Raw genomic sequence first — 13,909 nt, 5'->3', positions numbered from 1 at the left:
CCGCCTACCTGCATACACGAGTGTCATTCCACGACGCTACAGTATACGGTATGCATACAATCACATCAGCTTTCTTAAATTTATTATATAGTCCACTAAATACGTCTAAGCTGGTTTTTCTCTGTAATATTGTGAAAAACATTAAGAAAAACTTCTTTCTCGCCATTAAGAGTGTTTCACTACGAAGCAGGAAGCAGTGTCATCCATTTTCACGGTACGTATTAATTAACAGCGAGACAATCAGAGCACAAGTAGAGATTACAGAGACTGACGATTTTTGAAACAAAAATTATGTAAGCTAAGTACGAATAAGAACGACTTTAGTGGCTGATAATACATCAGAATGTCTTAAAGTTTCATTTGGAGTGGCATAGTAATAAGATATCCAATACATAAGTTGGACCTACCTCCAAGAGCGGAACAACACCAGTGTACGAGAGCTACGGCTGCTTGAACAAACATCGCGTTTGTATTTATCTGCATCAGGTTTATTCTTATGATGAACGAGGTATAGACACAGTTCTCGCAATTTCGTTGACTTTTACAAGTTCCTAACCAGGGGCGAATTATTTAGTCTCATCTGTGTGCTTTGGCAGTTTAGCTTTTGCATCTCTGCGTATCTATTTTAATTTACTATCCACAGTTCTTATGTTTGTTAGTGTCTAAAACAGAGATCGGCAGCGCGTGTTATAGTCGATTGTTTGTTTAGTGTAGTTTTCCTCTGTCTTTAGTATGAATACGAACTGTGATTGCTGTGTGAAAATGCGAACTGCGTCGGTGACACTTCGCTGTCAGCCCCAGGCTGTAATGGCTTCTGTTACACAGCTTGAGGTTGTAGTGGACATGCATCACAGTTGGGGACCGAGCGTGGTGATCCTACGGACATTCAGCACTACCCACGAGTCCACTGATCGGTGTGCACTGGTGGCCAGCCCAGTACTGCTGGCACTGAGGTTGACCCCTCACCTGTGGTCGGGTAGGAGGTCACCACGCGGCATCGCAGGCTGCAAGAGACTTCCTAGTCGACTGAACATAAGGCCTCCGCTGTTAGCACGGTTAGTCTAACTAACAGGTTCCAGGTGCTATCTGTGCCTGACAGTGTCTCTCATCCAGATGCTGTTGTTTCAGAAACCTCTCAGCCTGCAAAAACTGGGCAGTCCCAGAGGGTGGAATTATTAGCAGTTGGGACCTGCAATTTCAGGCACGTTACGGCGCTTCTTAGGGACATGGCTGCCAAGGAGGGGAAGAAAGCCAATGTGCACTCCGCTTGCGTACCAGGTGGAATCATTCCAGACGTGGAACGGGTCTTTCCGGATGCCATGAAGAACGTAGAGTGTAGCCAACTGCAGCTGGTGGATCTCGTCGGAACCAATGATGTGTGTTACTTTGGACTGTAAGAGATTACCTCTGGTTTCGAGCGGCTATCTGAAATGGTAAAGGTTGCGTGTCATGCTTGTGAGACAAAATAGCTCACCATTTGCAAAACAGTCGACACAACCGATTGTGAAAACTGCTACAGAGCCGAGTGGAGGGTCTGAATCAGAGGGTCAGACGGTTTTCTGACCGTGGAGGATGCAAATACGTAAACTTGAGCCACAGGGTGGTGGGGTTTCGGGTTCTGCTAAATACGTCAGGAGACCATTACACGCAGAAGTCAGGTACATGGGTAGCTACATGGGTAGCTACATGGGTGTGGATTGGGCGGTTTCTTAGGTTAAAGTGTCTCGGGGAAACACAAAAAGTGCTTCAGTCTCAAAAGGTGCAGATCGAACACAAGAAGAACGTACATCTAGGTACCATTGGCATAACAGTTGTAAATTATCATAGCTGTGTTGGGAAAGTACCACAGCTCCAAGCGAAAATAGAAAGCACTGACGCTCAAATCGTTATAGGCACTGAAAGCTGGCCAAACCCAAAGACAAGTTCAGACGAAATTTTTACGAAGGAGCTAACGGTGTTCAGCAAGGATAGGCTAAATACAGTTGGGTGGTGCAGTGTTTGTTGCTGTGAGAAGTAGTTTATATTGTAGCGAAATTGAACTAAATAGTTCCTGTGAGTTAGTATGGGTAGAGGCCATTCTTGGCAACCGGAATAAAATGATTGGATTCTTTTATCGACCTACCAACTCAGATGATACAACTGCTGCAATGTTCAAAGAAAACCTGAGTCTAATTTCAGTGACTTAACCTGTCTCACACAATTATAGTTGGTTGTGACTTCAATCACGATATCCTGGAGAAAATACATGTTTAAATCCGGCGGTACACGTAAAATATCATCCAAGATTACGCTAAGCGCATTCTCTGATAGTTATTTCGAGCAATTAGTTCATGAACCCACTCGAAAAGTAAACGGCTGTGAAACCACACTTGACCTCTTAGCGACAAATAATCCTGAGCTAATAACAAGCATCAGAACGGATACAGGTATGGGGTTGTCGTAGCGAGACTGAATACCGTAACTCCCAAATCCACCAACAATAAACGAAAGATGTATCTATTCAAAAAGCAAATAAAAATTTGCTTTATACCTTCCTGAAAGACAATCTCCTCTCCTAAATTAACAGTGTAGTTGTTTACCAGATGTGACTTGAATTCAAAAAAAATAGTATCAATTGAGAGGTTTATACCAAAAAAATTAACAAAGGACGGAGTTGATCCTCCATACTGCGCAAAACAGGTCCTAGTAAATAACTATGAATTACAATTACGAACAACTTAAACTGGAAAGGACACATAGAAAGTGTTGTGGGGAAGGCGAACCAAAAACTGCTTTTTATTGGCAGGACGCTTTGAAGATGCAAAAAATCTCCTAACGAGAATGTCTACACTACCCTTGTCGGTCTTCTTTTGGAGCACTTCTGCCGCATGTGGGATCGTTACCAGACAGGTTTAACGGAGTGCATCGAGATAGTTGAAAGAAGGGCAGCTCGTCTCGTACTACCGAGAAATAGGGGAGAGGGTGTCGCGGACGTGATACGGGATCTGGGGATTCTTGTTGCTGCCAGATCTAGGGAGAAACGGTCATCATAATAAAATAAAGGAAATCAGAGCTCGCAGGGAAAGATACAGGTGTTCGTTTTCTTTTCGCGCGCTCTTCTAGAGTTGATGTGAAGGCACTTCATTGAACACTTTGTCAGAGTGCAAGTGTGATTTACAGAATAGCCGTATAGATACAGATGTATACTGCATAATAATCGTCCATTAAGCAGTGAATTCCGGGGCATTACTTTTGAAAACTATCAACATGTGAACCAATGTTGATGCACTGAAGGAAAATGTATTTTTTGCAATATTCTGGCGACAAATTGTATTGATTCTATCACCTACACCTAAGAACGGATGACTTACTGAAATGAAATTAACCATTACAGTGACTGTTGATAGAAAAACATAAATAAATACCGGGTGATCAAAAAGTCAGTATAAATTTGAAAACTTAATAAACCACGGAGTCATGTAGATAGAGTGGTAAAAATTAACACACGTGCATGGACTGACATGGGGTTTTATTAGACAAAAAAAAGAAAAGAAACGAAGTTCACAAAGTGTCCGACAGATGCGCGTCGTTTGGTGATGATCGTTTGCTCAGCCGCCACTTTCGTCATACTTGGCGTCCCAGGTCCCCAGACCTCAGTCCGTGCGATTATTGGCTTTGGGGTTACCTGAAGTCGCAAGTGTATCGTGGTCGACCGACATCTCTAGGGGCGCTGAAAGACAACATCCGACGCCAATCCATAACTCCGGACATGCTTTACAGTGCTGTTCACAACATTATTCCTCGACTAAAGGTATTGATGAGGAATGATGGTGGACATATTGAGCATTTCCTGTGAAGAACATCATCTTTGCTTTGTCTTACTTTGTTCTACATCCACATTTACATCTACATGATTACTCTCCAATTCACATTTAAGTGCTTGGCAGAGTGGTCATCGAGCCACAGTCATACTATCTTTCTACCATTCCACTCCCGAACAGCGCGCTCTGATTTCTCTTATTTTATTTTGATGATCATTCCTACCCATGCAGGTTGGGCTCAACAAAATATTTTCGCATTTCGTAAATACACTCCTGGAAATTGAAATAAGAACACCGTGAATTCATTGTCCCAGGAAGGGGAAACTTTATTGACACATTCCTGGGGTCAGATACATCACATGATCACACTGACAGAACCACAGGCACATAGACACAGGCAACAGAGCATGCACAATGTCGGCACTAGTACAGTGTATATCCACCTTTCGCAGCAATGCAGGCTGCTATTCTCCCATGGAGACGATCGTAGAGATGCTGGATGTAGTCCTGTGGAACGGCTTGCCATGCCATTTCCACCTGGCGCCTCAGCTGGACCAGCGTTCGTGCTGGACGTGCAGACCGCGTGAGACGACGCTTCATCCAGTCCCAAACATGCTCAATGGGGGACAGATCCGGAGATCTTGCTGGCCAGGGTAGTTGACTTACACCTTCTAGAGCACGTTGGGTGGCACGGGATACATGCGGACGTGCATTGTCCTGTTGGAACAGCAAGTTCCCTTGCCGGTCTAGGAATGGTAGAACGATGGGTTCGATGACGGTTTGGATGTACCGTGCACTATTCAGTGTCCCCTCGACGATCACCAGTGGTGTACGGCCAGTGTAGGAGATCGCTCCCCACACCATGATGCCGGGTGTTGGCCCTGTGTGCCTCGGTCGTATGCAGTCCTGATTGTGGCGCTCACCTGCATGACGCCAAACACGCATACGACCATCATTGGCACCAAGGCAGAAGCGACTCTCATCGCTGAAGACGACACGTCTCCATTCGTCCCTCCATTCACGCCTGTCGCGACACCACTGGAGGCGGGCTGCACGATGTTGGGGCGTGAGCGGAAGACGGCCTAACGGTGTGCGGGACCGTAGCCCAGCTTCATGGAGACGGTTGCGAATGGTCCTCGCCGATACCCCAGGAGCAACAGTGTCCCTAATTTGCTGGGAAGTGGCGGTGCGGTCCCCTACGGCACTGCGTAGGATCCTACGGTCTTGGCGTGCATCCGTGGGTCGCTGCGGTCCGGTCCCAGGTCGACGGGCACGTGCACCTTCCGCCGACCACTGGCGACAACATCGATGTACTGTGGAGACCTCACGCCCCACGTGTTGAGCAATTCGGCGGTACGTCCACCCGGCCTCCCGCATGCCGACTATACGCCCTCGCTCAAAGTCCGTCAACTGCACATACGGTTCACGTCCACGCTGTCGCGGCATGCTACCAGTGTTAAAGACTGCGATGGAGCTCCGTATGCCACGGCAAACTGGCTGACACTGACGGCGGCGGTGCACAAATGCTGCGCAGCTAGCGCCATTCGACGGCCGACACCGCGGTTCCTGGTGTGTCCGCTGTGCCGTGCGTGTGATCATTGCATGTACAGCCCTCTCGCAGTGTCCAGAGCAAGTATGGTGGGTCTGACACACCGGTGTCAATGTGTTCTTTTTTCCATTTCCAGGAGTGTAGATCTCGCCGGGACGAAAACGTCTTTGCTTTAATGACTTCCATCCCCACTCGCGTATCATATCTGCCACACTCTCTCCCCTATTATGTGATAATACAAAACGAACTGCCCTTTTTTGCACCCTTTCGATGTCCTCCGTCAATCCCACCTGGTAAGGATCCCACACCGCGCAGGAATATTCTAACAGAGGACTAACGAGTGTAGTGTAAGCTGTCTCTTTAGTGGACTTGTTGCATCTTCTAAGTGTCCTGCCAATGAAACGCAACCTTTGGCTCGTCTTCCCCACAATATTATCTATGTGGTCTTTCCAACTGAAGTTGTTCGTAATTTTAACACCCAGGTACTAAGTTGAATTGACAGCCTTGAGAATTGTACTATTTATCGAGTAATCGAATTCCAACGGATTTCTTTTGGAACTCATGTGGATCACCTCACACTTTTCGTTATTTAGCGTCAACTGCCACCTGCCACACCATACAGCAATCTTTTCTAAATCGCTTTGCAACTGATACTGGTCTTCGGATGACCTTACTAGACGGTAAATTACAGCATCATCTGCGAACAACCTAACAGAACTGCTCAGATTGTCACCCAGATCATTTATATAGATCAGGAACAGCAGAGGTCCCAGGACGCTTCCCTGGGGAACACCTGATATCACTTCAGTTTTACTCGATGATTTGCCGTCTATTACTACGAACTACGACCTTCCTGACAGGAAATCACTAATCGAGTCGCACAACTGAGACGATACCCCATGGGCCCGCAGCTTGATTAGAAGTCGCTTGTGAGGAACGGTGTTATGCTAATTATTGCTATTCTGATCAGATGAAGTGCCCCATGTGTCGGACATTTTTTTGTACTTTTGTACTTTTTTGGTTCTAATAAAATCCCATGTCACTGCAAGCATTTGTACCTCTCTATCTACATTATTCCGTGATTTATTCATTTTTTTAAATTTATACCGACTTTTTGATCACCCGGTACATTTAAAAGTCATGAACGTGTAACCATAAACGTGCGTCGCTGGTACTGGATGTAGAGATTTTGAAATGTACACTTACCAGCCAGGACGCCATGACGACCTACATAATAGGCGGTGGGTAACAGCCGCGACGCGTCGTGGCATGGAAGCAATGAGGCCCTGCTAGGTCGATGGAGCGATTTGGCACCACATCTGCTCACACAAGCCACCTAATTCCGGGGAGGGGGGCGATGACCTCTGACGCCATGTTCAGTCACAACCCAGATTTCTTCGATCGGGTTCAGATCTGGCGAGCTGTGGGCCCAGCACATCATCTGGAACTCGCGACTGTGTTCCTCAGACCACTCCATCACACTCCTGGCAGTGTGACACGGCGCATTATCTTGTTAAATAGCGCCAACGTCGGGAAACATGAGCGCCATGAAGAGGTGTGCCTGGGCTGCAGCCGGAGTGCGATACTGCTCGGTCATCACGGTGCCACTGCACCCATGGACGCACACGTGAATGTTCGCGAGAGCGTGGTGGAATAGCCGCCAGCTTGTCTCCGCCCCGCAGTACATGTGTCAAGGAGCTGTTCCCCTGGAAGACGACGGATTCGCGACCTGCCATCGGCGTGATGAAGAAGGTATCGGAATTCGCCAGACGACGCAAGGCTCTCCCAATGCTCCAACGTCCAGTACCGATGGTCACATGCCCACCTGAGTCGTACTTTCGATGTCGCGATGTTGCGGTGTTAACATTGGCACATGCATAGGTCGTCGGCTGCGGAGGCCCATCCTTAGAAGTGTTCGGTGCACCGTGTGTTCAGATACACTTTTATTCTGCCCGGCGTTAAAGTCTGGTGTTAGTTGCGCCATAGTTTGCCGCCTGCCCTGTTTTTACCTGTCTGCCCAGCCTAAGACGTCTGTCACCTCTAATGAGGGGTGGACGCCCAACCCCACGGCGTCTGGACGCGGTTTTACCTTGAAGACACTCACCACAGCACTCCTCGAACACGCGACAACTCGTCCGAAGTGCTCGTGTCGAACCTCTGGGCAACCCCAGTCTGCCCTCTGTCAAATTCAGATAGATCGCGCGCCTTCCCCATTCTGCATTCGGACTGCGCGCCCACTGATACAACGAGCACTGTCTGCGTGTCTAACTAGCGGTCATTTCCCTCCCAGTGATGCTACTATCGTTTGGACGGCTTTATACCAACAGTACGTCGGTGGTCACAAGGCTCTGGCTTATCACTATATGCGTTGTTGCTGGCTCTCTGGGCACGAGCTGAACATGCCATTTATGAGACAATTAATCAGTCCTCAAGGAAGTAAACTGGAAAACCAGTTCAACATCAGTAGAAGACAAGACGTCTGTATAGTAAATTTAGATATTTATTTTCCCACGTCATGTCAGAAAAATCTGTGACTAGGATTTTTTTGTTAAATCTTTTATCCTTACGTGTATGTTGTCATTACTTTGATTTGCTTTTGTATAAAAAGTTTTAGTCCATAAACTGACTTCACACACAAGCAACTTTCTTTAATGATGGTATTCACCTCGAGTTTGCTGATAGATGCTAAAACCAAGATGACTAGATATTTCAGCGATCAATTTGTCCACCTTCTTCAGGAGAGAGGCTATTGTTGCAGTGCCCCGCTGAACAATGATGCTAACGCTGGAAATCTTCATCCTATACAGACACCCGTACTGTACACGGCGCATGCGCCGTCCAGCACAGGTGCTGGCCCAAAAAATGGGACTGTGGTGCTGCCCATAGTGGAGTATCGGCATCAACGATGTGTCACATGAAAGACTATCCTCAGAAGCCCGGGTCATCCTCACCAAAGAACGTTGCGATTTAATACAGCACAATACAAGGTTTCATGTACTGCTAACAGGAAGTACTTCTCTCTAATAATCAAGCTGTCTCCCAACCTAATTCAAATTCACTGCTTGTAAACCGGACGCACCGGAAACTATTAGGGTCTCACCTGATTTCACGCCGTGACCCTCGTTTAAACAGTGCCCCGCTACTGCCTACTTTTCAGGCAGTTGTAGCTTCGTGCAGCCTTCATTAATGATGCTAGCACATTTTGTTAAAGAAATATCATCAAGGGTGTATATGAATAAAACTGAAGCACGACCATAAATTGTAACAAATATTCTAGACAGTGGTTATTACTCACGAGAATCCGCCAGTCCATTCCAAATTGTCCATGAGGCTCCAGGCGACGTATCCAATCACTGGAACACCATCAGTGTTAACAGCTTGTAGGACAGCATCAAGATAAGACTGCAAGAGAGAAATTCATCTTGTACATAATCTGAAAGATTGTACCCTGTGTAGGAATATATTATAATGTCCATCTTTTGACCAAAATTTAACTCCATTTTCTTGATTTACTCAATGTAATTTTGAGGAAACTACTCTCCCCGAGAAAACATATTTGCTGAAATTCGGTGATCTTTGTCTCAGAAATGAAACCTGTACTAAGAAGTAGATTTTCTTACTTTTGAAATAAAAAATGGTATCACCAAAATTTACGCAACATCAATAAACATACTGTGCTCATTCCATCTCCCTCAAGAAAGCTGTGTATAGATCAGTACTATACACAGCCTGGAAATTTCTAATTCAGTATACAGAACCGCCGCAGGAAATGGAAATCGTAAAATGCACAGCCATAAACATAGGATATGACGCTATACTCATCACACAATGCCACAACATACAAAAAGTAAACACAACAAAAACCAGCAAACTAAACTTGCAATTGACGGGACACCAAAAATTAAATATGTAAAAATGCCAAATTTTGATATAATGTCTGATGAATTAGGTTGATAATTCAGAAACACATGTGTAAAAATGAGCTTAACAACCACTAGCAGTCTAAGTAGGAAGCTTATTCACCGTACAAAATCATTAATTACATATCTTGACATATGTGCCATTAAACCATTACCAGTAGCCAACGCAACAAATAGCATATACGCCAGACTGGAAGAAACAGCAGAACTTCAGAAATCGATTTAAAGAGCATATATACGGCTGCATACTGAAGAAATGTAACAAATCACAGCAGCAGCACACATTAAAGACATGGACGACCCTTTGAAAATCACAGAAAAGCTGGAAATTTTGCGCAAAATCTAAAGAAAGTAAAATAATATGTGTAATGGAAGAAATTGAAATATTCTTTCGTAATACAAGAAAAAAGGTATTCTTAATGAGTTAAGTGAACACAAAGCCTTAGAATTCTTCAGCAGCCTTAAGCCGATTCTAATGCAACAGGTTTAAGATGTGTGAATTTGAAACAAATGACTGTCAAACCGTCAGGCCGCCATATTGTACTAGTGTAAATTGTTTAAGTCTATGTAGGAACGTTGTGTACAGATAAATACATCCAATCCTGTGCCAGACGAAGCAATGAAATAATGCAATGCTACACAACAGTTTCATCAGTGTTTCGATAAGGCGAATGGAGCTTTGGGACCGCAAAATAGCAAGTGAAGAACTGATACAATAAAAGTGTATCGCACGCGTATCGCATAATAGCAACTGATGCAAAACTATGTGCATCTCACACAAGCTGTTGTGTCAGCTGCAAGAAACAACGAGGCACAGCTCCACACCATCAGAAGACATCAATGGACATCTATTTCTCGCCACCCACTGCCCCTCCTCCCTGCAAATATCCCAATAGCTACTCCAGCAGCAGAAAAGTAAACAAAACAATAGCGTACGTTAGTTCACATTAAGACATCTTCTCTTTAATCAACACATTTCTGTACACATGGGCAAAACGCCCTTGAAACGTACTGCAATATGTTAAACTACAGGGTTATTACAAATGATTGAAGCGATTTCACAGCTCTACAATAATTTTATTATTTGAGATATTTTCACAATGCTTTGCACACACATACAAAAACTCAAAAAGTTTTTTTAGGTATTCACAAATGTTCGATATGTGCCCCTTTAGTGATTCGGCAGACATCAAGCCGATAATCAAGTTCCTCCCACACTCGGCGCAGCATGTCCCTATCAATGCGTTCGAAAGCATCGTTGATGCGAGCTCGCAGTTCTGGCACGTTTCTTGGTAGAGGAGGTTTAAACACTGAATCTTTCACATAACCCCACAGAAAGAAATCGCATGGGGTTAAGTCGGGAGGGTTTTCCAATCTCCTGTTTAAGAAATGCCGAACATCATGATGGAAGTGCGGTGGAGCACCATCCTGTTGAAAGATGAAGTCGGCGCTGTCGGACTCTAGTTGTGGCATGAGCCAGTTTTCCAGCATGTCCAGATACACGTGTCCTGAAACGTTTTTTTCGCAGAAGAAAAAGGGGCCGTAAACTTTAAACCGTTAGATTGCACAAAACACGTTAACTTTTGGTGAATTGCGAATTTGCTGCACGAATGCGTGAGGATTCTCTACCGCCCAGATTCGCACATTGTGTCTGTTCACTTCACCATTAAGAAAAAATGTTGCTTCATCACTGAAAACAAGTTTTGCACTGAACGCATCCTCTTCCATGAGCTGTTGCAACCGCGCCGAAAATTCAAAGCGTTTGACTTTGTCATCGGGTGTCAGGGCTTGTAGCAATTGTAAACGGTAAGGCTTCTGCTTTAGCCTTTTCCGTAAGATTTTCCAAACCGTCGGCTGTGGTACGTTTAGCTCCCTGCTTGCTTTATTCGTCGACTTCCACGGGCTACGCGTGAAACTTGCCCGCACGCGTTCAACCGTTTCTTCGCTCACTGCAGGCCGACCCGTTGATTTCCCCTTACAGAGGCATCCAGAAGCTTTAAACTGCGCATACCATCGCCGAATGGAGTTAGCAATTGGTGGATCTTTGTTGAACTTCGTCCTGAAGTGTCGCACTGTTATGACTGACTGATGTGAGTGCATTTCAAGCACGACATACGCTTTCTCGGCTACTGTTGCCATTTTGTCTCACTGCGATCTCGAGCACTCTGGCGGCAGAAACCTGAAGTGCGGCTTCAGCCGAACAAAACTTTATGAGTTTTTCTACGTATCTGTAGTGTGTCGTGACCATATGTCAATGAATGGAGCTACAGTGAATTTATGAAATCGCTTCAATCATTTGTAATAGCCCTGTAAATATAAATTCTCTTAAGAGACTGTGGTGAACTGAATGGGAAACTCAGCAAGACTCTCCTATGCAACTATAACCTATGTAACAAAAAGAAGAGAATCGCTGAACAGGAGGACATGATTGGTGCCATTCAGGCTGAATTAAACATCCCAAATTTGAACTAGATAGGTTGAAGTGGGCAACAGATGGTGGTAACAGGATAAAGAAAACAATCAATTAGCGAAAGGAGATCAACTCTTCAATCACTTGGTACATGAAGTAGAGGGGGTTGGGCCTCATCCAGCTGTAGGTCACAGTAGGGTGTAGCAGACTTCTAGCAAAGAAACTAAGTGTAGGTCGGCAGTAGAAGAGATCAGGAAACATGGGTGTGCAGTATGCCCGATGGTGCAGTACAAATTAGGAACAGCATAACATCACAAATATTGTGAAACCAAGTGCTAGGATAACGTTACTGTAGTAGATGAGTTGGGAAATAGCATAGCTAAGGACAGAAATTACAGCATTAGAGGTAACCTGGATGAAACAGAAGTCGAAATTGAGTACGCTGCTGCTGACTGAAAACGAATCTCTTATGAGTAAACAGCCTGTTGCTGCAATTGGCAGATGTGTGTATTCTAGACATGGCCTACACCTAAACAGGAGAGGCGAAGATAGGTTAGCTGTGCTTCTTGCAGATAATATACAGGGACCACCATCACACAAAGCAAAACCTCTGAGGTTACTTGTGTCACAGAGGTACCTTTTTGAGTTTAGACACAGGATTCAGGCACCCTGTTTTGAAAGAAGTCAAAATAACGGGACAGCCCCACAAAATGCTTAGTTAATACACGGTAACGTAACGTTTGCTTATTTCGTTAGAGTATCTGAGGACAGTAATAAGTTAGAAGAGCGTCTTGTTTATTTCAAAACTTTTGAGAGCTCTATGCCTATTTGAAGACCTCGTAACCACAGAGTTGGATAATGTACATATAAAAAATTACACTCGAGCAGCTTACTCAAGCAGAGCTAATATGGCAAAAGAGGAGTTTTTACACATATCAAGATAGAACACAAGTTCAAAAACATTGAGACAAGTAGATTTTGTAGCCTGTGTCCTCGTGAATTCACACTGAAAAATAGTTCACTTTTAATTGTAACTGTACATAGATCCACACTGGGAAATTTTGAACTGCTTATGAAATTTGAATTCACTACTATGCTATCTGTGAGATAGCAGCAAGCTCAGTGTAAATTTTCTAAAGGATTCTGATAAGAAACAGATCTGGAAAAGATATTTGGATCTTCAAACTTGATCTTAGTAATTAATGTTCTAACATGGATGATGAAAGACAGAAGGACCCTAACTGATAATGTTTTCTTTGATGACGTTCAAAGCCAGAAAGTAAACGTTTACCCAGTAACAAATACTCTCTCTGATCGTCATGCGCAGTTAGGAGAGATAAGATAGTTCCCTAAAGCATTTATACTGATCAGTGGAAATAAGAATAATTAATGACTCCAGGACAAATGTTTCTAAGAATAGTTTACGTGAGTTGAACTGGAAAAAAATTTATAATGAACCAAATGCTAACGTAAAGTTTAATCCATTCCATTAATAGTTCATATCATTATTTGAAAACATCTTTCCTCAAAAGTGAATCAGAAAGGACATTAAACAGGTATTAAAAAACCATAGATCACTAAAATGATTAAAATATGTGGTGTAAGGAATAGAAAAACGTATCCATTGGTTAGAACAAGGAGATATCATGTTGTAGTTGCACACTACAAAAACTACTCAAAATTGCTAAGATAAGTATTAAAAAATTAAGGAGCATGTGTATAACATAAGAAATCAGTAATTCCGACAGCAAACTTCACGCTCTGTGGAATGTAGCGAAACGAGAGACAGGACCACCAGCCACAGAACAGGACCACATCACAACTGAGCTGAATGGAGGGGCTACAAGTGATGAGCCACAGGCAACAAACATATTTAATAACCATTTCTTAAATACAGTAGAAATTATAAGGCAAAATAGTGAAAGAGAAATATCACAGCAGTATGTTAAAAAAAGCAACTCTCATAAAATTCAGTTCTATGAATGTATCACCAACTCCTCCTGAAATTAAGAATGTTGTTCTCTCAAAAATAGAAACTCGTCTGGTTTTGATCATGTATCCTAAACAGTACTAAAGATTTGTTTCAATGTAATAAGCCCTGTCTTATCTGAATTACGTAATTCATCACTAATTAGGGGCATTTTTCCAGAGAGATTGAAATATGCCGTTGTCAGACCTCGCCATAAGAAAGTTGACAGGAGGGACGGTAATAAGTGCAGATCTGTTTCAC

The 13,909-nt window shown here is 43.9% G+C and overlaps 1 protein-coding gene across 1 annotated transcript in view; it reads right to left on the bottom strand.

Moving 5' to 3' along the window:
* The window catches only part of LOC124622405 (myrosinase 1-like), a 169,058-nt gene that overhangs the window by 33,173 nt on the left and 121,976 nt on the right, over positions 1 to 13,909 (bottom strand). Inside the window, exon 10 of the mRNA XM_047148093.1 lies at positions 8,645 to 8,751. Within this exon, the coding sequence (XP_047004049.1) occupies positions 8,645 to 8,751 (107 nt within the window). The remainder of the gene's footprint in view (positions 1 to 8,644; positions 8,752 to 13,909) is intronic.

This window comes from Schistocerca americana, chromosome 7 (genome assembly GCF_021461395.2).
Source record: "Schistocerca americana isolate TAMUIC-IGC-003095 chromosome 7, iqSchAmer2.1, whole genome shotgun sequence".
NCBI classification, from domain to species: domain Eukaryota; kingdom Metazoa; phylum Arthropoda; class Insecta; order Orthoptera; family Acrididae; genus Schistocerca; species Schistocerca americana.
This window is presented reverse-complemented; position numbering and strand designations above follow the sequence as displayed.